Source organism: Symphalangus syndactylus, chromosome 3 (genome assembly GCF_028878055.3).
Source record: "Symphalangus syndactylus isolate Jambi chromosome 3, NHGRI_mSymSyn1-v2.1_pri, whole genome shotgun sequence".
Lineage (NCBI taxonomy): Eukaryota > Metazoa > Chordata > Mammalia > Primates > Hylobatidae > Symphalangus > Symphalangus syndactylus.
In genome coordinates, this window is record NC_072425.2 from 19,227,231 (window position 1) to 19,252,316 (window position 25,086).

At 41.1% G+C, this 25,086-nt stretch overlaps 1 protein-coding gene and 1 pseudogene across 11 annotated transcripts in view; one reads left to right on the forward strand and one right to left on the reverse strand.

The window, feature by feature from the left end:
- MAPKAP1 (MAPK associated protein 1) overlaps window positions 1-25,086 on the forward strand; it is a 274,565-nt gene that overhangs the window by 99,616 nt on the left and 149,863 nt on the right. For all 11 annotated transcript variants that reach the window (XM_063636008.1, XM_063636007.1, XM_063636012.1 and 8 more), the window contains one exon: window positions 22,869-23,041. In XM_063636008.1, the coding sequence (XP_063492078.1) occupies window positions 22,947-23,041 (95 nt within the window). In that variant the 5' untranslated portion in view covers window positions 22,869-22,946. The remainder of the gene's footprint in view (window positions 1-22,868; window positions 23,042-25,086) is intronic.
- LOC129478241 (heterogeneous nuclear ribonucleoprotein A1-like) lies at window positions 11,998-20,659 on the reverse strand (annotated as a pseudogene).

Consider the following 25,086-nt stretch of genomic DNA (forward strand, 5'->3'; position numbering starts at 1 on the left):
GCTGTCTGGAGAGCAGGAATAATGGTCTGAAGGCGGAAATGCTGATGTCTCCACTTTCCCAACTTAGTACAAATACCTTCTTTATCTTTGGTGGATTTTGGTGCCACAGCGGCGGCCCCAAGAAGCCTTAAATGCAAATGCGATTGCTTTTAGAATTTTGGCTTTGAAAGCCTGGCATTTGGGGGTTTTCTTCACTTGAATTCTCTTTTTAAAGGGAGTGGATTCAGAGCATCCACTGTCAGTTCCATTTCCCTTGCTATGATGGCTTGTTCACTGTTTACATCAAAGGATTCAGGAAGCAAGAGATGTGAACATAAATAAATAAATGATCAGACTAACAAATAAATAAAAAGCTTTGCTTCCTTTGTCACATTGTGAAAAGGCTTGACTATAACATAATGGGAACACAGCAGCTGTTCGATTAAAACTTCAGGACTTTTCTGGAAACTTCGAAGCATGTCTGCTACTATTCTTTTTTTTCTTTTTCTAATAACACTATGACATGGGGTAAGTAGAACCCTAGAGTGCCATGGTTGCAGTGGGACTGTTGGATGCATCATCTTCCCAGTCACTACAGGCCCTGGCATGACATACCCTCCCTGCCGGTGCCTGTCTGCCCATTGACATGGCCATCCTTCGGAAGCCTACAAGTTGATTTGTAACTTGTTTGCTCTTTGTCCCCATACAGTCTTATTAAAAGCAAAGTTACTTTGGGAGGCCGAGGCAGGCAGATCACAAGGTCAAGAGATCAAGCCCATTCTGGCCAACATGGTGAAACCCCGTCTCTACTAAAAATACAAAAATTAGCTGAGTGTGGTGGCACATGCCTGTAGTCCCAGGTACTTGGGAGGCTGAGGCAGGAGAATCACTTGAACCCGGGAGGCGGAGGTTGCAGTGAGCCAAGATTGCGCCACTGCACTCCAGCCTGGTGACAGAGCAAGACACTGTCTCAAAAAATATATAATAAATAAATAAAAAATAAAAGCAAAGTAAGCAAGTTTGCAGTGTGGGAAGGCAATTTTAAGTGATGAGTAAGAACTCGGACTCTGGAGTTAGACATCCCCAGTTAGCATCTTCGCTTCACTAGCTGTGTAACTTTGGGCAGTGTTGCTTCATTTCTACAAGCTTCCATTTCAACTCTAAAATAGAAATAATTGTTGAATCTAACTCAGAGTTGTTTGAGATTACATAAGCTAATATGGATGTCAAATGTATGGGGTGATATCTGACCTATAGTGTTTAATAAATATTAGCTGCTGTAGTGTTGGAATGAAGAGCCAGTCTTTGAAAAACACCCTTTATATCTTGTCTTCCTTTGATAGGAATGTAGTTCATTTTATTTTTGAGAATTCTCAGTTATTTCTCCAGCCCATGATATTTATTGTTTCAGTCACTATAATATTGAAACCCTATGAAATTGCAATTTTTGTAGGTCGCAAGTGATTATCAGCAGTTTCATACGATTCAATTTAATGTAATAAACTACTGGAGTGTTTGCTGTATGCCAGAGTATCTACTATGCCATTTCATTCATTCTTTCGAGCTTCCTTGTAAAGTATGTAATATTATTCCAGTTTTGGCATGGGGAAATTGAGGCTTAGAAAGGTGAACAGACTTGCCTGAGGTTACACAACTAGTAAGTAGTGAAGCTGGAATTCAGACCTAGGTCTCTCGAATCCAAAGCGCATTTATTTGCTTTCCACTTTCTACCCACGAGCCATCTCAGACATACCCTCCCCTAGCTCCATGCCCAGTAAAGATGAAAGTCAGAGAAACTACACTGTTTCTTCTCGATTGTAGAAGATTCGGGTTTTCTTCAGTAGGGTGAACATAATGTGTCTGTCCTGCGTTGATGAACCTTTTGTGCTTTTGTCTCTCCTTTTCGTATCAAGAACACAGCATCTGCAGTGTTGGCTACAATCACCTTGGCTCTTTCAGAAAGGCATGTAGAGAATGAAAACAAAGAACCTAGACTCTGCCTTCAACGCAGTTTTCATTGTCTGGTGCAGTTTCTCATGGCCATAATTTTTGAGCATCTACTCTATTCAGGGAATGTGCTAGGACAGTATCTCAGTTTCCCTATAAGATTGAAGATAGGGGATAAAATCCTTTATAGGGGAGGAAACTAAGGGTAAATGGGATCACATGACTTAGAGAAAGGCACAATACCTGTCAGAGTCTATCTTGCTTAAGGGTCTAGGTCTTTTCTACTATACCCCATTTCTTCTTCCCATTCGTAGAAATCTTAAAGAAGGGGTATGAGGACAGCCTTTTCTGCAGAATAATTTAGAGCATATTTTGGTACATTATCCCTACTGAATTTTTACCATATATTCTTTCCCTTTTCCTTTCACCCCTTTTCTTTTCCTTCTTTCTTCCCCCCGCCTCCCTACACCCTTCTTCCCTCCCTGCCTTCCTCTAAACATAATGAAGTTTAAAAGATTAGGAAACCACTTAATGTATTTCCTGAAGGAAGTTGGGTTCTTGAAATATTCCCATTTGATTTTTTTTTCTGGCACTAAAAATTATTTCTAAGTTTAATTTACTTTCAGAGGAATTATCGTCTTATATGCTACTAAAACAGGTTGAATTCCTATCAGTTTCAAAGAGAGTGATCTCCTCAGTCTTTGAATGGAGTATTTTAAATAATAGGATTTGGAAATAATTGCTTAATACCTGAATTCAAGATGACATAACATGTTTTGAGTTCTCAGGAAAGCCTGTTTAATGGAGCTCCCTACTTATTCCTAAATCAACCAACTTTCTTATTCACTCCATGAACTGTGCTGGTGAAACCTCTGATTGCAGCTGGAGGTTGCACTTTATTCCTTTGTTGTTCCATTGTTTCCTTTAGGGTGAGGGAGAATAATTAAGGAGAACATCTTTTCCGAGCAGCTGGAGCCAAATTCCAGCTGACTGCAGCACCTGCAAAGTTGACACCTCTGCCTCTGGGTGGCAGGGTGGGATGCCAGCCGTGGAGCCCGCAACAATGGGTTCCAAAGTGCAGAGATGTGGCCGTGCGATACCACTCCTGCCCTTCTGTGAGCTTCAGATGGCAATAATACCAGTGAATGCAAAGTGTCTGTTTTAGACTAATTAGAGGGATGATTTGTGAAACGGTGGCTATTTATTTAATTAATCACCAGCACAAAGCCATAAAACCCATATTTTAAAAATCCCTGTTAGTTTGCCATGTGGTTAATAGATTGGGGCACAGTAAAAAGTGACACAGTGATGTATTAAAAATGTTCCACCTAAGGTTCCTTCAGGAAGGAATGGAAGCTGTCTGCTTTCAGATACTGAAGTGTAACCTGCCAGGATTTGACCTGTCTGAGGTTTTAATATTTGTAAAGGCATTTATCTTTTGAATAGCATCTTTATTAGGACTTCTCTTCTTGGAATATTTCAAAATAAAAAATGTTTGTAGAATAATAAAAACTTATAATTAAAGTGAATTTTGCTACAGTTTCTCTTAATGACGAGGAACTATATTTTCTCGTTAAATTATACTATGTTTACTATGCATAGCAGTATCTTTTATACCATAGGTTATTTTCTGTTTGTAAATAAGGGAGTCATTTAATTAACTAAATAATAAATGCAATAGTATTTTTGTTGCCACTGTCAGCATTGCATTTTGTTTCGCTGTGGTGTTATTTTACTATCGAATAGGAACGGGGATAATTGGTATACTTGCTCAGCCTCAGCTCAGGTGAGTTGTCATTTCTGTATAGTAAGAATAAATGTCTAATTGACTTGTTCAAGAGATGGCATTGGCATTAAAATTGAGAAGAGATGGCTTAGATTGTAACAACTGGTAGTGTTTTTTTACACACACAGACTTCTTGTTGATTTTCAGTACACACAAGCACGAGTACGTACAGTCCCTCTTGCACTTTCAGTACTATTTGGAGATAAATTTGGAACATCTGTGCTGTTATTCATTCTTTATTAACAACATATTATTGAAATTATCAGTGTTCCTGCTAAAGCAAATTTAACTATGTAACGAAATGTTTTCTAGAAGAATTTAAAATCATGTATGAAAATGTGTTGCTCAGGTGAATTCTTATAAGGAAATTGTGCAGCTCTTAGGATTGTATTTCTCTGCTGTGTTGTATAATTACCTGCTCTGGTAGAAGGGGAGCTGGAATAAAACATGAGTATGTTAATGCAGCCTGGAGCTGATGTGGTGGTGATGATTACAATGCAGATAAAGCATTTCTCATAACTGCCGTTGCCTACTGGAGCCTTTGAAACATCTGGACCTTTAATTGAAAAATAGTGTGGTGCTGTGCAAGGCAGACGTGCTAAGTGAAGTCACTAATTTAGAATACAAAAATATAATTGATAAAGTGTTTTATTTACATTGTATTTAAATATTCATACTTTGTTATGCTTTGTGTAACAGGGAATTACTGGGTTAAATTTTCATGAATGTAGACAGTCTAAATGAGATAAATTAAGTGAAAATGTTAATGGAATTTTACATTGGAACCAGAAGGCAGTTTGCTCCAGGAGAGTGTGTACTTTTGCATCTATCGGAGCCTTTTAGGGAAGCAAATAGGTTAGGTCTTATTCGTTGAGTGTTGCATTTTAGAATTAACCATCAGTTGGTAGCATCATTACATTTCTTTCTTGTTGTTGTAATCATACCTTGTTATTTAGTTAAAGAAAATAAAATGTTTCTTGGCATAATGGTAAATGGCTGTAATGGCAACATTGTTGCCCAATAAACCAAAGCCTTGCCCACCTCTCGGGGCAGGTTATCAGAGTCTGCCCAAGAGCGCAGAAGAGCTGGTGAAGGGCTTGCAATTAACCTTTGTCCTGTGTTCGCAGCAGGGGAACTGACCTAGCAGCCTTCCGAGGAAATCCAATTTAATTTAAAATGAATTTGAAAAGACAAATTAGCCATATCTATTTTAATAAGATAAAATCCCGACTCTCCCTTTGTCTGGTTTAGTTAGGACCTCAGAGGAGATTGGACTGACTAAGACTCAGGATGAACACAAGGAAAATACTGCCAGGGGGCTGAGGAGAAACCCCGGAGACTTTGATACATGAGTGACTTGTCAGTTTCTGCAAGTGAGCAGGTCTTGTGCTGCCCATTTATGCAGGTAATTGCAACCTGAGATGGACCTTTGTCTCCTCAGACGCTTTGCTTGTGTTGGAGCTTGATGCCATGTTGATGTCATATGCTGCTTGCCCATCTCTCCAAGCACCACATTGTTACTTTCCTCTTTTGTCATTATCAGAGCACAATTGGGTACTGCCACCTGGGTAGCCAGATTTAGTAACAGATACACCTCACAATTACTGATGAGCCTTATAATCTGAGTACAGATTGTCTGTGGCCTGGAAGTTGGTGCTTGACCACTGCTTCTTGAAACTGAATCAGACAGAGGCTGGGTGCAGTGGCTCACACCTGTAATCCCAACATGTTGGAGCGCCAAGGTGGGAGGATCGCTTGAGCCCAGGAGTTTGAGACTAGCCTGGGCAATATAATTGAGACTCTGTCTCTATTAAAAAAAAAAAAAAAAAAAAAAAAGGAAGAAGCAAGTGTGGTGGTGTTCCTGTAGTCCCAGCTTCTTGGGAGGTTGAGGTGTGAGGATTGCCTGAGTTTAGGAGGTCAAGTATGCAGTGAGCCATGTTTACACCTCTGTACCCCAGCCTGGACAAAAGAGTGAGACCCCATCTCTTAAAAAAAGGAGAGAAAACGGAATCAGAAGGTTCTATCTGGTTTTGTTTTGTTTGAGACAGGGTCTTGCCCTGTTGCCCAGGCTGTACTAGCTGAGGGTTTTGGAACAGCCTACTTAATGAACAGCTCTAAGAGGGAATGAACGATCCTCACAGGACTGTTGGGCATATTAAATGAGATAATGTATGAAAAGTGCTTGGACCCTGATAGGTGCCCAATAGATGACAGCAGTAGTGACCTGCCAGTTGCAGAAAGAGCTTGTGGTGGGAGTGCAAAGTGCAAAGGCTGTGTACAGAGGAATGCACTTTCTGTGCCTGGCCCCATCTCCCATCAAGACTGTCAGCTTTGTAGCTGGCTACTTTTACTTTGTTTTGCTATGCTGACTACCTAATTGAATAATTTGTCTGACAGTTTGTATTATCCTGTGGATCTTGCTGTCCCCTCAGTTTTAGAAATAGAAGTTTTATGCCACTTACTGCTTTCTTGGTGATTCTGTCTGGAAGATGCGGGGTGAAGGCCTGATAATCAGACTTTTTGGACTGCTTCTCAGTTGTAAATTTTGTTGATAGTTACAAGTGATTCTTTCCAACAGGAAGAGCTGTTCTAGATAATTAGTAATTTATCTCTTCTTTCATTTGCTGATGTATATATTTCTTTCTTTTCTTTTTGAGACAAGGTCTCCTTCTGCTGCCCAGGCTAGTGCGCAGTGGTGCGATCACGGCTCATTGTAGCCTCAACCTCCTAGACTCAGGTGATCCTCCCACATCAGCCTCCTGAATAGCTGAGATCATAGGCTCATACCATCACACCTGTCTAATTTTTAAATTTGTTGTAGAGATGGGATCTCTTTATATTGCCTTGGCTGGTCTCGACTCCTGGGCCCAAGTGATCCTCCCACCCCAGCTTGCCAGAGTGCTGGGATTACAGGCGTGAGCTGCTATTTATATTTCAACATGCATTTGCAAACTGTGTTAAATGCAGACTTTCTCAATTGGCTCTTTGCAGTTGTATCACAATGTAAACAACCATAATATATTTTCTGCAGAGGAGGAGCATCCTTCTCTGTCACCAGAGGTGTAGGTTCTTTGTGTTGGCCTTTATGTGTTACATAGAGTAACAACTATCCTAGTTATTTCACATGTGCATTTTGAGGATGAAAGTGAATGTTGTAACTGAAGAAATGTGAACCTATTTATTTCCATTTTGTCTGATGTTTTTACATTGTTTGCTAGGAGGTGCGTCAGGGACTTGAATTAATTATAATTACTGAAGAGACGTACACTGATTGAGCAAATAAAGTAGTAAGCCCATTTATGCCAAGGCCATCTAATTAAATTCTAACTTTGGATAAACTGGATGTGCATGAAAGATTAATTTTAAGAGATTTTTATGACTTTCTAAATAATGATACAGTGAAATTTTTGAGTTATATCATTAAGGAACATTGAATCTTAAAGTGATAAAACACTTAGTTATGAACATACCACTGTATAGAAATTTGTGGATTTTTTACACTATTTAAAATTAAGGAAACAATTTTAATGTGAATAGTGACGTTTAAAATTTTTGTAATGTTTTATCGACTGAAACCCTGCAAGAAATGAGTATGACATATGTGCCTGGATTATTTCCGTCAATATTTATGCAATTTGACATTCTCAAAATACTTTGCTATCTTTGAAATGAAATTGTCCTCGGGGTAGTTGGAGGGTTATACCAAAATTTCCATATAATTTAGGAAGGTGATAATGGCTGTACTATAACCTTTTTTAGAGATACATCATCTAGTAATGGAGTCAAATATATATTCTCCATTGAGTTTTAATTTTAAAAGTTGATATTAAATCTTCAAGACTCATTATATTATGATAATTGATAGAGTTTAAAACATGTAACTCTTCTTTATGGTTTTAAAAAAACCTATTTTTACTTTTAAAGCATATTGATTTTATTATATGAATGATTTAATAATGAAGAGGTCCCTAAACTTACGCTCTGTGATGGGGCTTAGTTCATGCAGATTACCTTTCCCTGATAATACCATCATTATGGAAGCTATTGTTTGTATAATTAAATGCAAAGCACTGTGTAACATTAATGATCTACAGAATCCCACCATGGCTTTGAAAATTCGAAGTGGACATTTTACATGCTTTAAGATGGCTAGATTATACCTGTGTGAGGGCACATTCTGATACATGCTGTAACTGTCCCAAGGCTGGATGAGAAGAGAATGTGGTTCTTCTTTCAAAATAATTAAGATAGAGCCTTTCCCTGTTGCCTCTACTTCTCAATTTCATGTTTGCTTGAAGGGACATTTTGTCCAAAAATCTGCCTGGTCTGAGTAACAGCTTAAATTACAATAATAAGGAATAATTGACATTTGTATGATAGTTTGCAGTTCACAGAGGATTTTAACATGCTTTGTTTTCACTTTATACTTCCTGATAATCTTCTGAAGTAGATGGTGTCATCTCTATTTTATGGGAGAGGAAACTGACTTTCAGAGAGATTATGGGCTTACCCAAGGCTGCACAGCTCAAGGCTGGCAGGGCCAAGAGTCCAGATCAGTTCAGTTGACTCAGCAAACAGAAGTCTAGCAAATGTAACTTACGTTGGTGAAAACTGCCAGTATCAGGAATTGCTTTCTGAATTTAGGTCTTTGAGAAAATGATTGTTTCTGATACGGAGTGGACTGGCCTTTTTTTTTTTCCCTTCATACTTCCCCCCATGTTTTATGACATGTCTTACCTACATTTGAACATGAATGATTGCTAGTTTTTCAGTTGATATCTTGAAACAAAAGAAATATTTGAGGCTATTAATCAAACTTCATTTGATAACAGATTGTTTAAACCAATAATTGCTAGGCATTTTATTTCTTTCTCAAAAATGTTAGAGCATCAAAATATAGAGGGTTTGTTTTAAGTAGAGAAAACCATTTCTGAGAGCAGCAACCTCCTTCCTTGTTTTGAATCTGGGACTAAAGATTTACATTTGTGGACAGGCGCGGTGGCTCACGCCCGTAATCCTAGCACTTTGGGAGGCCAAGGCAGCCAGATCATCTGAGGTCAGGAGTTCAAGCAGCCAGATCACCTGAGGTCAGGAGTTCAAGAACAGCCTGGCCAACATGGCAAACCCATCTCTACTAAAAATACAAAAAATAGCCAGGCGTGGTGGCAAGTGCCTGTAATCCCAGCTACTCAGGAGGCTGAGGCAGGAGAATCGCTTGAACCTGGGAGGCAGAGGTTGCAGTGAGCTGACATCACACCATTGCATTCCAGCCTGGGCAACAGAGCAAGATTCCATCTCAAAAAAAAAAAAAAAAAAGGACTTACATTTATCAGAGATGTTACAGAAGGAAAAGTTACAAAATGCTATTTTCGGTGCTGTGTTGTACTCTTGAAAGGATTATAACCTGGCTTATTCCATGGTGTTTAGTATTTTTGTTTGAGATCCTAGGTATATGAAAGGGTGTCTATGGAGGTAGAGGTAGATTTATTCAAATTTCATGAGGGTTAGCACTAAGACTAATGAGTAAAACTTGCAGAGAGATTGCACCTCAGTGGAAATAAACACATTTTAACTGGCAAAACTGTTTGCCAAAGACTGAAGAAAAGGGGCTACTTCACATGGTGACAGGGACATCATCAGTGAAGGTGTTTAGGAGAGATTGTAAGACAACCATTTATTGATATTTCAAAGGGGATGACCCTTCAGATTCCTTGTACTTTCAAAAGTCTATGAATGGCAATATTTTTTTTAAGTCTATCGATATAAAAGTAGATAAAAAGTAGGAAAAAGCACTGTAATAACCAATATTTCTTCAGCATTTACTGTGGGACTAGGCACAGTAATAAGTGCTTTACATGAAGTCTTTTTTTTTTTTTTTTTTTTTTGAGACGGAGTTTCACTCTTGTCACCCAGGCTGGAGTGCAATGCTGGCTCACTGTAACCTCCGCCTCCTGGGTTCAAGTGATTTCCTGCCTCAGCCTCTCGAGTAGCTGGGAGTACAGGTGCCCGCCACCATGCCTGGCTATTTTTTGTATTTTTAGTAGAGACGGGGTTTCACCATGTTGGCCAGGCTGGTCTTGAACTCCTGACCTCAGGTGATCCAGCTGCCTCAGCCTCCCAAAGTACTGGGATTATAGGTGTGAGCTACCGCGCCGGCCCATGCAGTCTTATTGAATCGTCTCAACAATTCTTTGAGGAAGTACTTTTATTATCCACATTTTGTAGATGAGAAAATAGTGACTCACAGAGCTTAAATAAATTGTCCAGGCACACGTAGTAAGTGGCATTGCTTATAATTGAACTCAGATCTATCTGATGCCCTGACTTGTGCTCTTAATCACACTGTACTGCCTCCCTAGGTTCTATTAGTGTAGCAAGGATCCTAGAGGTACCCAGATCAGAACTTGACCTTGTTAAAGAAAGAGTGGCAGTTGACGTTCTTAATAATAAAAGCTTAATGGAACCAACGTTGGTGATTCAGAGGAAATTAATGAGATTTTGTCAATTTTATTTTAAGCTTAACTTGTCAGAAAATACAGTGTCCAGTGACAAACTGTAGAAATGTTTTTGACAAATTAACTTGACCACAGGTGCCAGATCAGGGAAATGTTAATTTAATAGCCTTTAAGCATTCCAGATTTATTGAAGGTTAAGATAGCACTACAAAGCCAAGCCCCTATCTCTGAATGGATTTGTCATAGAATTTTACACAAAATCCATTTATAAATTCAATATTACCATTTTGAATGTAAAAAAAAAAAGAGTTCTTTTTGTGAGTCCATAAAGCCAGCATTTTATTAAGATCAAAATGTTACAATTCTTGTGTTTGGGTTTTTTTTTTTTTTCCTCGTGTCGACCCTCTTTATTTCCCATAGCCAGTAAAACCCGAATTAGACCAATTTAGGCCAGATTTTGTTTGAGATTATTACTTCTGATCAAATGAAGTCCATTAATTATCATTAGAGTAGTGATCATTTGAGACCCCTGTACCAAGTCTACCTACTATGTTATTAAAGACAAGACCATTGGTAGAATATAGCATCCTTTGGTCCTTCTTGAGGAAGTTGGGTTAAAGGTACTGATGGAATAGAACTATAGCCATTCTTTTCAGAGAATGGCTCTTTTGAAGGCTGCAAATAACTCTTATCAATTTGCATCGTTACATCGTCTGGATACACTGATATATTTATTTCTGCATTAAAATTACACATAATGATCTGCTTGTGCAGTTGTTACTAATGGAATAATGTTGCCTGCTTTTTGTCTCTTTAATTGCAGAAGCTAAGCTGTCTATCCTTTCTCTGTTTCTTTTCCTTGGGAGAGAAACTGAACACTTAGCAGCAGTTTAGATCTGATACTCAATTTATTACTGGGAAACCTTGATATTAAATAGCAATGCTAGCCAAGCCTTTCGTCCATAAGACTTAATTCAGCTAACTCACTTGATACGGATATTTCTTTTTTTCTTTTCTTTTTTTTTCTTTTGGAGACAGGGTCTTGCTCTGTTGCCCAGGCCAAAGGGCAGGGAGCTCAATCATAGCTCACTGCAGCCTCAACCTCCCAGGCTCAAGTGAACCTCCCACCTCAGCCTCCTGAGTAGCTGGGACTACAGACATGTGCCACCACACTAAGCGTTTTTTTTTTTTTTTTTGAGATGGAGTCTCACTCTGTCGTCCAGGCTGGAGTGCAGTGGCACGATCTCGGCTCACTGCAAGCTCCACCTCCCGGGTTCATGCCATTCTCCTGCTTCAGCCTCCCGAGTAGCTGGGACTACAGGCGCCCACCACCATGCCCGGCTAATTTTTTGTATTTTTTTTTTAGTAGAGACAGGGTTTCACTGTGTTAGCCAGGATGGTCTCAATCTCCTGACCTTGTGATCTGCCCGCCTCGGCCTCCAAAGTGCTGGGATTAAAGGCATGAGCCACTGCGCCCAGCCTTTTTTTTTTTTAAGACACATTTATTCAGCATCATGATCAGACTGTTACATTTAGCAATCAACAGCATGGGTAAAAAAAAAAAAAATCTACATTAAAATCCTTTGTTGGAATGCTTTACATTTTCCACAGAAGAAAAACTGAAACAACCTGTTATACAATTAGTCACAAATATAGTCCTCGAGTTTTTTGCCCATACACATGAGTATTTGTCTAAAACATGTCTTCTTTGTAGCAGCTAGGCCTTGCCACCACTGTGCTTGGCTGAATTCACAAATCTGTTGTAACCTGTAGCTTCCCTGTCACTTCTCTGGCTCTCCTCTCCTGTTAAGCTTTGTTTGCTGGCAGTAGTTAAAATCTGCCACTGCTGTAGCTACTGCTGCTACTGGAACTGCCATAGCCACCTTGGTTTTGTGGTTTGGGAAAGTACTGGCTTCCACCACCATAGCTGCCAGAGCTTCTGCCTCCAAAGTTTCCTTTCATCATGGGTCCAAAATTTGAAGACTGGCAGTTGTTGCAATTGCCAGAATCATTGTAGCTTCCACCACCCTCCAAAATTGCTTCCATCAGTACCACATCTATTATAGCCATCCCTACTGCCACCATATCCACCACCACCACGGTTGCCACCAAAGGCACCACAACCACTGAAGTTTCCTCCATGACCAAAGTTGTCATTCCTACTGAAGTCACCTTCACAACCACCACCAAAGTTTCCAGAACCACTTCGACCTCTTTCGCTGGATGAAGTACTAGCCATCTCTTGCTTTGACAGGGCTTTCCTAACTTCACAATTGTGGCCATTCACAGTATGGTATTTTTGAATGACAGTCTTATCCATGGAGTCATGACCATCAAAGGTTACAAAGGCAAGGCCCCTTTTCTTGCCATTGCCTTGGTCAGTCTTGATTTCAATCACTTCAGTTTTTCCACGCTGTTCAAAATAATCTCGCAGGTGATGTTCTTCAGTGTCTTCTTTAATGCCACCAACAAATATCTTTTTCACAGTTAAGTGGGCAGCTGGTCTTTGAGAATCTTCTCGAGACAGCTCTCTTTGGTTCCACAACTCTTCGATCCACCTTGGGTGGCCTTACATTCATGGCTGCATCCACCTCCTCCACAGTGGCATATGTGACAAACCCAAAACCCCCGCAACGCTTGGTGTTGGAATCTTTCATTACCACACAGTCTGAGAGCAATCCCCATTGCTCACAATGGCTCCTCTTGCTCTCATCGGTTGTTTCAAAGCTCAACCCTCCAATGAAGAGCTTCCTCAGCTGTTCGGGCTGTTTAGGAGACTCTGACTTAGGACGGCAGAGAGAGGAGAGACTTTAACGATGCTTTCTTGGCGTGTCCACAGGCAAAAAGGAGTAAGCTGACAAACATAGCACGATATTTCTTAATTCAAGATTATTTTGAACTGAATCCCATCTGTATTCTTACTGCTTCTCCTACTTTGGAAACTATCAGGTGTATGATTTTGAAATTAATTTTATGATAAGCAGCTAATGTATATTTTAATTAATAGGATCAGCTAAGAAAAAAGCTGCTCTAGATAATGTTTTAATTCATCTGCATGTTCAAATACATATATTTCAATTCTATATCTGTTCACATTCTGTGTATTAGAAGTTATTTTAGATTTTTAAGTTTTCCCATTTTATGAGCTAATTATTAATTGGATAACCTTTGGTTCATAGTATTGATATTTCATAATTGGCCTAGAGACACTTTTTAAAAGACCGAGCTTTTCCAGTATATATCACAAGTTACAAAACATTCATACTCTTTGACCTAGTAATCTACTTCTAGAAATATGTTCACATCTATATAGGAAAATGTTTATGAGATTATTTATAATAATGGAATATTATAAACAGCTTCCATTTCTAACAATGGGAGAATAGGTGGTACCACTATATGCTATAATATAATGCAAGTGTTTAAATCATGTGTTAAAAGAATATTAATGATTTATTCCATCAATATGTGTAAGTCACTATGTCGGGCCCTTTGTTAGGTGCTGGGGATGTTTCAGAGAGGAAAGAGTGTTCTGAAGGACAGGATCTGGGAAGTAGAAGAGGTACAGCCGCTCTACCTGGGATAGGGAATTGGTAGGTCTAGTGGGTCCATTCTGAAGGAGAGTCTGAGGGGTCCTTTTGATTTAGCCAGCTATCATGAAACCCCTGCTGTGTTCCAGGCTCTAGGAGAATACAAAATGGATGAGGCTATTTTTCCCTTTATGTAATTCACAGCTGAATAAGAGAGTGTGGGGAAGGAGATGGTGAGGGCAGTTACAGAAAAAAAGTGAAACTGTAAGTCTATGCAAATCAAATTGTTAGGGGAGGAGAGAAGAGGGAATTTATTTGGGCTTCTACCTTCTTGGAAGAGGTGATATTTGAATTGAAGGACAGAAGAAGAGCTATGTTTCTTGATCAGTGACTGTGTGGCAGGCATTTTAGATACATCTTATTTGCTTTCCAAGTGAGTAAATAGAAGTTCTGAGAGGTGAGGTTACTTGCCCAAAGTCTAAGGTCTGGCAGCTAAGGAAGTGGTAAAGCCAGGATTCCGACCTGGGCCTAGCTGACCCCGAGTCTGTGCTCTTAATTACTGTTCAGTGTACATCAGTAATGATATGAGGGACCAGATCGCAAAGGGCGTTTACTGCCATCTAAGGAGTTGGAATGCTACCACTAGTCCATCATATGTTTCCACATGACTGGCATGGTCTGTGATTTGAGAAAAATCACATTGGTGGCAATAAGGAAAGAAAGATTTGGAGAGAGAATGATTTTTAAAAATAAAGAAATAGTTGGAGAATGCTGCAGTGGTCTCGCTGATAGATGACAAAGCTGACGAAGCCTGAACTGGGGCATTGGCAACATGGGAAGGAGAGAGATTTGGGAGGCATTTCAGAGGCGTTTGGATGTTAGAGTGTGAGACAGAAAGAGGAATTAGGATTCCTAGCTTGCATGACAGAGTAGATGGTGAAAGCCTTAATTGAGATAGAGTATAGAATGACAGACATGCCAGTGAAGAAGAAAATTGGTGTTGGATATGTTAAATTTCAGATTCTAACTGCATTTGCAAAGCCATCAGGTCAGGGAGAGGCTGTGGGATATGAAGTTGAGTCTAGTTGTTCCTCATGAGTTGCATTTGTGCTGAGAAAGTTTTGCTCTAGGAAGTACTTTTCTATTCTCAAACCTGCCTTGGGGGCATTTCCTGATTTAGGAGCTGCTCTGGAGAATGTTGTTCAACTTCAAATTGTCAGCTGATTGTGAATTTATTACCTTTTTTTCTCTTTTTCTTTTTGAGACAGTCTCGCTCTGTCCCAGGCTGGAGTGCAGTGGCATGGTGTTGACTCACTGCAACCTCTGCCTCCCGGGTTCAAGCAATTCTCCTGCCTGAGCCTCTCAAGTAGCTGGGACTACAGGCGCACGCCACCACCTGGCTAATTTTTTGTATTTTAGTAGAGACGGGGTTTCATTGTGTTGCCCAGGCTGGTCTCAAACTCCTGAGCTGAAGCAATCCATCCGTCTCGGCCTCCCAAAGTGCTAGGATTACAGGCCTGAGCCACTGCGTCTTGCCCTTTTCTTTTTCTTTGATAAAAATTACTTAACCTGCCATAGTAAGGTATCTGAGTTATATATATTTTTTTCTTTTTTTGAGACAGTCTCACTCTGTCACCCAGGTTGGAGTGCAGTGGCATGATCTTGGCTCACTGCAACGTCTTCCTTCTGGGTTCAGGCGATTCCTGTGCCTCAGCCTCTGGGGTAGCTGGGACTATAGGCACGTGCCACCATGCCTGGCTAATTTTTGTATTTTTAGTATATTTAGTATTTTTGTATTTTACCATGTTGGCCAGGCTGGTCTGGACTCCTGACCTCAGGTGATCTGCCCGCCTTGGCCTCTCAAAGTACTGGGATTGTAGGTGTGAGCCACCATGCCCAGCCCTGAGTTACATTTTCTTTCTTTCTTTTTTTTTTTTTGAGTTACATTTCAACTTACTTTTTCCAACAGCCTGTCACATCACACAGTATGTTCTTTTTTTTTTTTTTTTTTTTGAGACGAGTCTCACTTTTTCGCCCAGGCCGGACTGCAGTGGCGCTATCTCAGCTCACTGCAAGCTCCGCCTCCCGGGTTCATGCCATTCTCCTGCCTCAGCCTCCTGAGTAGCTGGGATTACAGGCGCCCACCACCATGCCCGGCTAATTTTTTGTATTTTTAGTAGAGACGGGGTTTCACCATGTTAGCCAAGATGGTCTCTATCTCCTGACCTCGTGATCTGCCCGCCTCGGCCTCCCAAAGTACTGGGATTGCAGGCATGAGCCACTGCACCCGGCCAGCACATAGTATGTTCTTAATGATGCTTACTTGATCCCTTAACATAGGCTACATTTTCAAAATCGATCCTCTCGTTCCCTCACCTAAAACTTTTAAGCCCTGAATGGTACTCTTATTCTTTTTATCTCCTTTTTTTGTTTATAATATTTATAATTTTGTTTCTAATTATAAAAGTAATACATGTCTATTATAGAAAATACAGAAAACTATAAACCAGAAAATTAAAATCACTGATAATCCCATGTCTCAGAGGGAACTCCTGCTCACCTTTTGGTGTATTGCTATAGTAGGTAAATACAATAAGCATCTTTTTCTTGGGTAAGGTTCTGTTGGATGGGATAGTACATTTTTATATCTAAGAGGCTTTCACTAGCCCCCTTTAGCCTGGGTTGCTTCTGGGCTCTCTTGACAGACTAGACTTTCCCTTTCTTAAAGCTTTCGTGACATTGTACAGTGAGACCTTCAGCAGAACAGTTTGGTGAGGGTCTGGTCTGCATTGTATGTCAGTGGACTTTGTCTTCGGAGCCCAGCATGATGTTTCAGCTGGTGTTTGTTGAATGCATGAGAGAATGAGAACATAAAGCTAAGCCAGTTTCCCTGTGGCAACACTTTCTCTGTGTTGCCCGCTTCCCTGTGCTCTAAATGTGCCTCCATTGCCCCAGTCCTGTATGGTGGAACACATAAATTGCCATGCAGTGAAACTGTATGATATGATCTTTGTTTATTTCTAGTTGCTTTTTCATATTTAGACATCTATGGAATACTGCATGCCTTGATGTGTGATGAATACTTTTAATCCTTCGGTCACCATTTTTTTAAATAAGTTAATTACTTTCTATTATGTTGATGGATTGTTTTATGTTTTAGATGATTCCTTCTAAATATTGCAACATAGGGACTATTAGGATAGAGCTAACTGCCACCACCTTGAGCTTTTTCAGAAGACATTCTCCTTATTAAAAAATATGTAATTTCAGTGTGTAAGGCACTTTTCCCATCATCAGTTCCTCAAGATGGAATTAGAAGATTAAAAAGGTAAAGTGCTTCATTCATGTAATAAGTATCTGTCATATTGATTCCGATAGCTTTTGCCCCACTTTCTATTTTACTATGAAATAGAGGATAGTAAAGAGTACTGTACTCTTTAAATAGAGGAGTGTACTCTGTGGTACTCATATGAGTACCATATAACCATCTGTCCTCATTTCCTAAACAGTGGTGACTGCCCTTCAGTCAACTGACAGTGGCAGGGTTTCCTGGAGTCTCAATCTCCTAACTGCTCTCTTCGAGCAGCTCCTCAGGCGAAGCTTTCCTCAGGTTTGTGGGGAAAAGAAGAGGGAGACCATTTTTAAGCCTTGAAGAGCAGGAACTGATTACATTTAGAATAAGTCCAGGGAAAGAAGGCGTTGGTGTTTACAGTAGGGCCTTTGGAATCAGGCTGACATGAGGTTTGAGTCTTGGCTCTTCCACCTTGGTTATTGGATGTTGAGCAGATGACTGTAGCCTTTTAAGCCTTGGTTTTCTCAGCTATAATATAAAGGTTACACCAGGTGGCAGTCACTCACACCTGTAATCCCAGCATTTTGGGAGGCCGAGGCGGGCGGATCACTTGAGGTCAGGAGTTCGAGACCAGCCTGGCCAACATGGCAAAATCTTGTCTCTACTAAAAATACAGAAAGTAGCTGGGTGTGGTGGCACACGCCTGCAATCTCAGCTACTTGGGTGGCTGAGGCCCAAGAATTGCTTGAACCTGGGAGGTGGAGGTTGCATTGAGCTGAGACTGTGCCACAGCACTCCAATTTGGGCAGCAGAGAGAGACTCTGTCTCAAAACAAAACAAAAGTTATGATAGAACCCTATTTCTTAGAGTTATTGTATGAATTAAATTATACAATTAGGCAAACATTTAGCAGAGTTTACTTAACAGCTCTCAGTAAATGCTAGCCCTACCCACCCCCCATTTTTTTTTCTTGTTGCCCGGGCTGGAGTGCAGTGGCGCCATCTCAGCTCGTTGCAACTTCCGCCTCCCAGTTTCAAGCGATTCTCCTCCCTCAGCCTTCTCAGTAGCTGGGATTAAAGGTTCCCGGCACCACACCCAGCTAATTTTTGTATTTTTAGTAGAGACGGGGTTTTGCCATGTTGGCCAGGCTGGTCTCGAACTCCTGTCCCAAGGTGATCCACCCAACTTTTCCTCCCAAAGTGCTGGGATTGCAGGCGTGAGCTACCGCACCTGGCCTAAATGCTAGCTCTTGTTACAATAGTCAGTATTATTAGTGTTCCTGCAGTACCCGTTCTTGGCCTCATGTGACCTTGGCCTCATGTGGCTTGAGTAATAGAAATGGGTCAAATTTCAACACAGAGGCCCTTTCTGGCATACTGCTCTGCATTTCTAAAGCACCTTACAGTTTACGAAGGACATTCACATTTGTCATCTCGTTGAATCTTCATGTCTTGAGATACTGTGATCCCTATAGCTCCTTAGTCTAGTGCTTCTGGAGGAAGAGGAATAACAAGAAATAAAAAGAGAGAGCAATGACAAGCAACTGATCTGGGTCTGAAAAGGAGGGTAATATGAGGGCTATCAACCCACTCCAGAAAGATTCCCACTGTTTGCACTGTAACCCTTTGCCTGCCCGACAAGGCCAAAACACTTGTTATTTAGTGAAGTCTTTTTTAGCCGTTGAAATTACTATTTCAGAGCTGAAAACCATGCAAGGGAATCTGTACGTGCCCACGTGTGTTTGCATACGAGACAGAAAGAGAGTGCACACGTGCAAGAGAGAGAGAGAGCGAGTGTGGGTGCATGCATTATGTAGGAGAATTATTTTTTTTTGGTAGTTGCTTTTAACATACAGATGAGGCTGAGGGAAAAAAAATCAGTCGATCTAATGATGGATGCTGGGTTATATGCAAAGTGGAATTACTCTAAAAATGTTTTTAAACTGACTTTATAATTTCCCTTCCCTGTACTGAACTTTTTCACCTCAGAATGATAGAATTATAGAGTTAAAGATGGAATCACATGATTGCTCAAGTCCCTCCACTTTCATCTGTGACCAGGAAATGGACCCATAGGGGAAGGGCAAGAGGGATGGAGAAAACTAACATTTACTCAGTTCCTACCATGTGTCCTGGCGGGCACTGGAGTCATTCATACATTCATTCTGTAGTTCAACAGATTTTTTCCTCAGGGTCTTCTGTGTGCCAGGCACAGGGCCAGGCATTATGTATGGAACAGTAAACAAAGCAGACATTAACATTGCTCTCAAGGAAGTTCAGAGGAAACTTCATGGAGAAAGCATACACTAAAGATGTACATAAATAAATCATCTCAATTGTTAAGCGCTCTGAAGGAAATGAACAAGACATGTGTGAGAGAATAACTGCAAAAGGAGTGTTAACAGTGACAGCTGAGCCTTGTATAATAATAATAATAGTAAGTAATAATAATTCTCATAAGGGTCTTATGATAGGTAGGTCCCACCATTCTCATTTTACATATGAGGAAACAGAAGCACAGAGAGATTAAGTAACCTCCCAAGGGCACACATTAGAGGATGAGGAGTCACGCATGCAAAGCCATGAAAAAGAGCCTCTCTAGATACAGTGAACAGCACCTGCTAAGCCCTGGGAAGTGGGAAATGCAAGCAAGGTACACACAGGCACACGTGCTGGTATATTGAGGGTACTTCCAAAAGGCCGGTGTAGCCAAAGTCTGATGAGCAGGTGGGGGAGTGGCAGTGGATGATGTTAAAGAGGTAGACGGGGCCAGATCATGTGGCGCTTTGTTGGATGTTGCAAGGAGTTTGGATTTTGTTCACGGTGTTTGGGAGCCACTCATCGAAGGAATTTAAACAGGATATAGTGCGATCAAATCTGAGTTTAAAAAACAGATCTAACTTGTGTATAGAGAACAAATCGGATAAAACAAGAGTACTGTAGAATAATTTGGAACCTGTTAACAATAGTTCAGGTGAGACCTGATGGTAATTTTGGTGGCAGTGGAGATAGAAGTGAGATGGTTTTGAAATACATGTTTTTCACTTTTTTTCTTAAGATAAAACATTACATAAAATTTACCGTTTTAACCATTTTAAAGTGTACAGTTCTGTGGTACTTAATATATTAACAATGTTATGAACTGTTACCGCCAATTTCAGAACATTACCATCACCCCCAAAAGAAACCTCATACCTCCCAATTTCCCACCCCTGTCATCTTCTGCCAACCACTAATCTTTTTGTCTCTATGGATTTGCCTGTTCTGAACAGTTCATATGAATGGGTTCATACAGTAGTGGCCTTTCATGTCTGGTTTCCTTCTCTTAGCATAATGTTTTCATGGTACATCCATGTGGTGTGTATCAGTACTTCATTCTTTCTTATGGCTGAATAATATTGTATGGATTTTGTTTATCCATTCATTAGTTAGTGGACATTTGGGTGGTTTTCATTCTTTGGCTATTATAAATAATGCTGCTATGAACATTTGTCCAAGTTTCAGTGTGAGCATATGTTTTTAGTTCTCTGGAGTATATACCTAGGAATGTAATCGCTTGGTCATATGGTAATTCTATGTTTCATTTTTGGGAAACTGCTGAACATTTTCACAATGACTGCATCATTTTACATTCCCACTGGCAGCGCGTCTGAGGATTCCAGTTTCTCCATATCCTCACAAATCCTTGCTATTTTTAGGGTTTTTTGGGTTGTTGTTTGGAGGTTTTGCTTTTTTTAAAATTATAGCCACCCTAGTGAGTAATAAGTAATTTACATTATGGTTAATGATATGAAACCGTTTTCATGTGTTTATTGGTCATTTGTGTATCTTCTTTGGAGAAATGTCGTTCAAATCTTTGCCCATTAAAAAATTTTGTCTTCTTATTGAATTATAAGACTTCTTAACGTATTCTAGATAGTAGAGCCTTACGAGATACAAGATTTGTGAATATTTTCTCCTGTTCTTTTGATTGTCTTTTTACTATCTTGATAGTATCCTTTAGGCACAAAAGTTGTTTTTTGTTTGTTTGTTTGTTTTTGTTTTGAGCGGAGTCTCCCTCTGTTGCCCAGGCTGGAGTGCAGTGGCATGACGTTGGCTCATTGCAACATCTGCCTCCTGGGTTCAAGCACTTCTCCTGCCTCAGCCTCCCCAGTAGCTGGCACTGCAGGTGCCTGCCATCAAGCCCAGCTGATTTTTGTATTTTTAGTAGAGAGGGGATTTCACCATGTTGGCCAGGTTGGTCTCAAACTCCTGACCTTAAGTGATCTCCCTGCCTTGGCCTCTCAAAGTGCTGGGATTACAGGTGTGAGCCACTGCGCCTGGCCTAGGCACAAAAGTTTTTAGTTTTAATGAAGTTCAATTTATTTATTTTGTTATTTATGCTTTTGGTGTCATATTAAAGAAATTGTTGCCTAATCCAAAGTCATGAAGATTTACACCTGTTTCCTTTTAAGAATTTTATAGTTTTGCCTCTTACATCTAGATCTTTGATTTATTTTGAATTGATATTTTTATATGGTATGAGGCAGGAGTCCAAATTCATTCTTTTGCATGTGGCTATCCACTTGTCCCAGCATCATTTGTTGAAAAGACTGTACTTTCCCCATTGAAATGTATTTTTGAAGTAGAGACATTAGAACTTCCTAATGGAGTAGATAGGCAGTGTGAGGGAGGAAGAAGCATCAAGACTATTGAGATGGGCAGCTGGCTTAGTGGTGGCAGCACATATTATTAAAATAAGGGGGGCTGTTGTTGTGACTTGGGATAGGAGGGAGTGAGGGACAATCAAGTGTTCCGATTTGAACTCGTTTTCTGTGACCCTTTTCTATATACTCTGTGTAGTGAACATATTGCATGGGTGGGAAGGAAGACTGAGCCAGCGTGCAAGCCTTCTGTGAGGGAGGGGAATGGCCAGAAGGTTGGCGGATAACAGAAACACAAAAGGAGGGGGAGAGGATGGTGTCATGGGATGGCCTGGGTCTCAAGAGAACAATGATTTTTTCACGAAAGAGAAAGTGCTAGATTGGAAGTGTTAGCAGGGACTAGGATACCTACTCTTGTATGCCTTGAGGGTGCAGGGGTTATTAAAAAAAAAAAAAAAAGCAGTCCTCTTTTAACAGGACAGCAGAGGAGGCAGTATCCTCAACAGCAGGTTCAGTGAAGTCCAAGAGGTAGAGGAAATCATTTTAAAAAGCAGCTGAGGATTTATGGGTGTTTGCTGATTAGCGCAGGAGCTCTTGAGGGCAGAGTGGAAGACGCAGGCGGGAGGAGTGGTAGGTGTGTGGGAAGGAGTGGAGATATATCCAGCAGTGTGGGGTTGGTGGTTAGGGCAATAATGGAGGACCAAAGGGCCCTCGAACCTGTGTGGTACTGAAGGAAACAGATGTACTTCGTGGTGGAACTAGCCCCCATAGTCTCTGAGAAGGCAAGCACTTGTTTCAGTGCTGCGGGCCTAAATCCTTCCTGGGAGAGTATGGCAGCTTCCCAGGCAGCTCATCTCATTGTCTCAAGGAGGGACATGGCAGTTGCTAGAGAGGCACCCAGTGCTAAGGTCCAAGGACGCACTGAGTTAGTAGCAAAGCCAGCCTCCTAACACCAAACATCAACTCTGCTCACCACTCTTATGTGTTCCTCTTAGTTGTAGTGCCCATTTACCTTCCTGCTGGCAGATCCTGATCCATTAGTTTATTATAAAATGAAAATTTAAGGAAAAAAAATCCTTGAAACTAGACAGTGTTTCCACTTTGGGACCATTCCACGGTCACAGCAGGTCTGTACAGCAAGGATGAAAAATGGCTGTGCTGCCCACAGGCCCGGAGAGCAGTAGGGTCTGTATAACTAGCAGTGTGCTTTGCTCTCATGTGTGTGTTCTGTCCACAGGGTCATGTAGGTACAACAGCAACCAAGAAGATCGATGTCTACCTCCCTCTGCACTCGAGCCAGGACAGACTGCTGCCAATGACCGTAGTGACAATGGCCAGCGCCAGAGTGCAGGACCTGATCGGGCTCATCTGCTGGCAGTATACAAGCGAAGGACGGGAGCCGAAGCTCAAGTAATCCATTCTCTTTTTGGCTGCTCTAGTTTCTGGTGGTCTCTTGGCCACCCAAGGTGTCTTCTAGGCTGGTTAGCCTTTCTAGGCATTGGCCTGGAACCACACCTCTGCACTGATCCAGCTCTGGGTGCTCACCAGGTCTCGCGCCTGTGCATCTCAGAGAATCAGCTTGCAAAATAGACTTAGAAGTTTGTGAATTACAGACATGAGAACATGGATTTTTAGTAATTTCCAAACCCTTTTATCCCTGCTAATAAGGCAACCTGGAAGGGAACGGGAGGGGATTGATGTTTGTTGAGCACCAACCATGCATTGGGCACTGGGCTGGGCACTTCATAGCTGGTATCTGGAATCTCATTTGATCCTCCCATCTCCCTGGGAGGCGAGGGTAATGATCCTCATTCTGCAGAGGTGGAAGCTCAGGTTCAGAGCTGTTACTGGCTGAAGGTTGCACAGTGAGAGATGGCAGAGTGAGGATTTGATTCTAGGTCTGTTGGATGCCAGGGTTTTTGCATTATTTCCTTCTGCCATCTATAGAACCTTTGGTCTGAATTTTAGTTTTCTTTATCAGTTAATGGCTCTAATTTTCTCTCAGTCACTAGGCTCTGTTCTTCATTAAATAATTATATTTAAAATGTAGTGCTTGAAAGTAGCCTCTCTATGCCTCTGTATTATAATTTGAACTTTAAAGTGCTTTGCTGCATTGCCTCTCCCCTACTTGAATTTCTTATCTGACCGGCATTCTCTTCTAGTTTTACATGCTCTTTCCAGCAGTAGGGTTTAGAACACAGCAAAATGTAGTAGATGCCTTCATTTTAAAATGGACTCTCAACTGGGTGCGGGGGCTCACACCTGTAATCCCAGCACTTTGGAAGGCCGAGGCGGGCGGATCACCTGAGGTCAGGAGTTTGAGACCAGCCTGGCCAACATGGTGAAACCCTTTCTCTACTGAAAATACAAAAATTAGCCGGGCATGTTGGCGGCCATCCGTAATCCCAGCTACTCAGGAGGCTGAGGCAGGAGAATCGCTGCAGAGGTTGCAGTGAACCGAGATCGCACCACTGCACTCCAGCCTAGTGACAGAGCGAGACTCCGTCTCAAAAGAAGGATTTTCATGGAGATGTTCTCTTCTCCTCTCACATTTTCGGAGTTAGCATGATCCAGTCAGCAGTTAGTTGTTTTTATTTTTCTTTAGGTATATTAAATTTCGTTAGGTAAATTTAATATGACACATAAAATCATTTTTTCAAATTATTATTGACATTGCCCTCCACTTTGCCTGAATAAGTTGTGGACACAAAGCTCTGGTGGCAGAGAAAGCCTTTCACCAAGATGCCACCTAGGCTTAGAAAATGGTTCAGTCAGCAGCACTCCTCAAGGGTGAGCTGTCAGGTCCTCCCTTTTCTGCATGAAGTGGGAACAAGGAAACAGGAAAAGGTGTCACAGAACAAATGGCTTTATAGATGTTGTCTGAAGTAGTTCTTTTTTTTATTTGGAGACGGAGTCTTGCTCTGTCACCCAGGCTGGAGTGCAGTGGCGCGATCTCGGCTCACTGCAGGCTCCGCCTGCTGGGTTCACGCCATTCTCCTGCCTCAGCCTCCCAAGTAGCTGGGACTACAGGCGCCCACCACCACGCCCGGCTAATTTTTTGCATTTTTAGTAGAGATGGGGTTTCACCGTGTTAACCAGGATGGTCTCGATCTCCTGACCTCATGATCTGCCCGCCTCGGCCTCCCAAAGTGGTGGGATTACAGGCATGAGCCAACTCACCCAGCCTTTGGTGTAATTCTTAAAACATTACTTAGGGCAGGCACTGAAATCAAGAGAGGAACTTGCCCAGGGTTACTAGTAAGTAACAGAGATAGGAGTTGAACTATAATGTACATTTTATAGATGAGGAAACTAAACTTAGAGAGACTAAGTAGCTTTCTTATGTCACATAATAAGTGGTAGAATTAGTATTAAAACCCAACAATCTCTGACTCCAGAGCTCCATATCTTCACTATTACATTATCCTCTCCACCATGGAACTCTGTTATAGGTG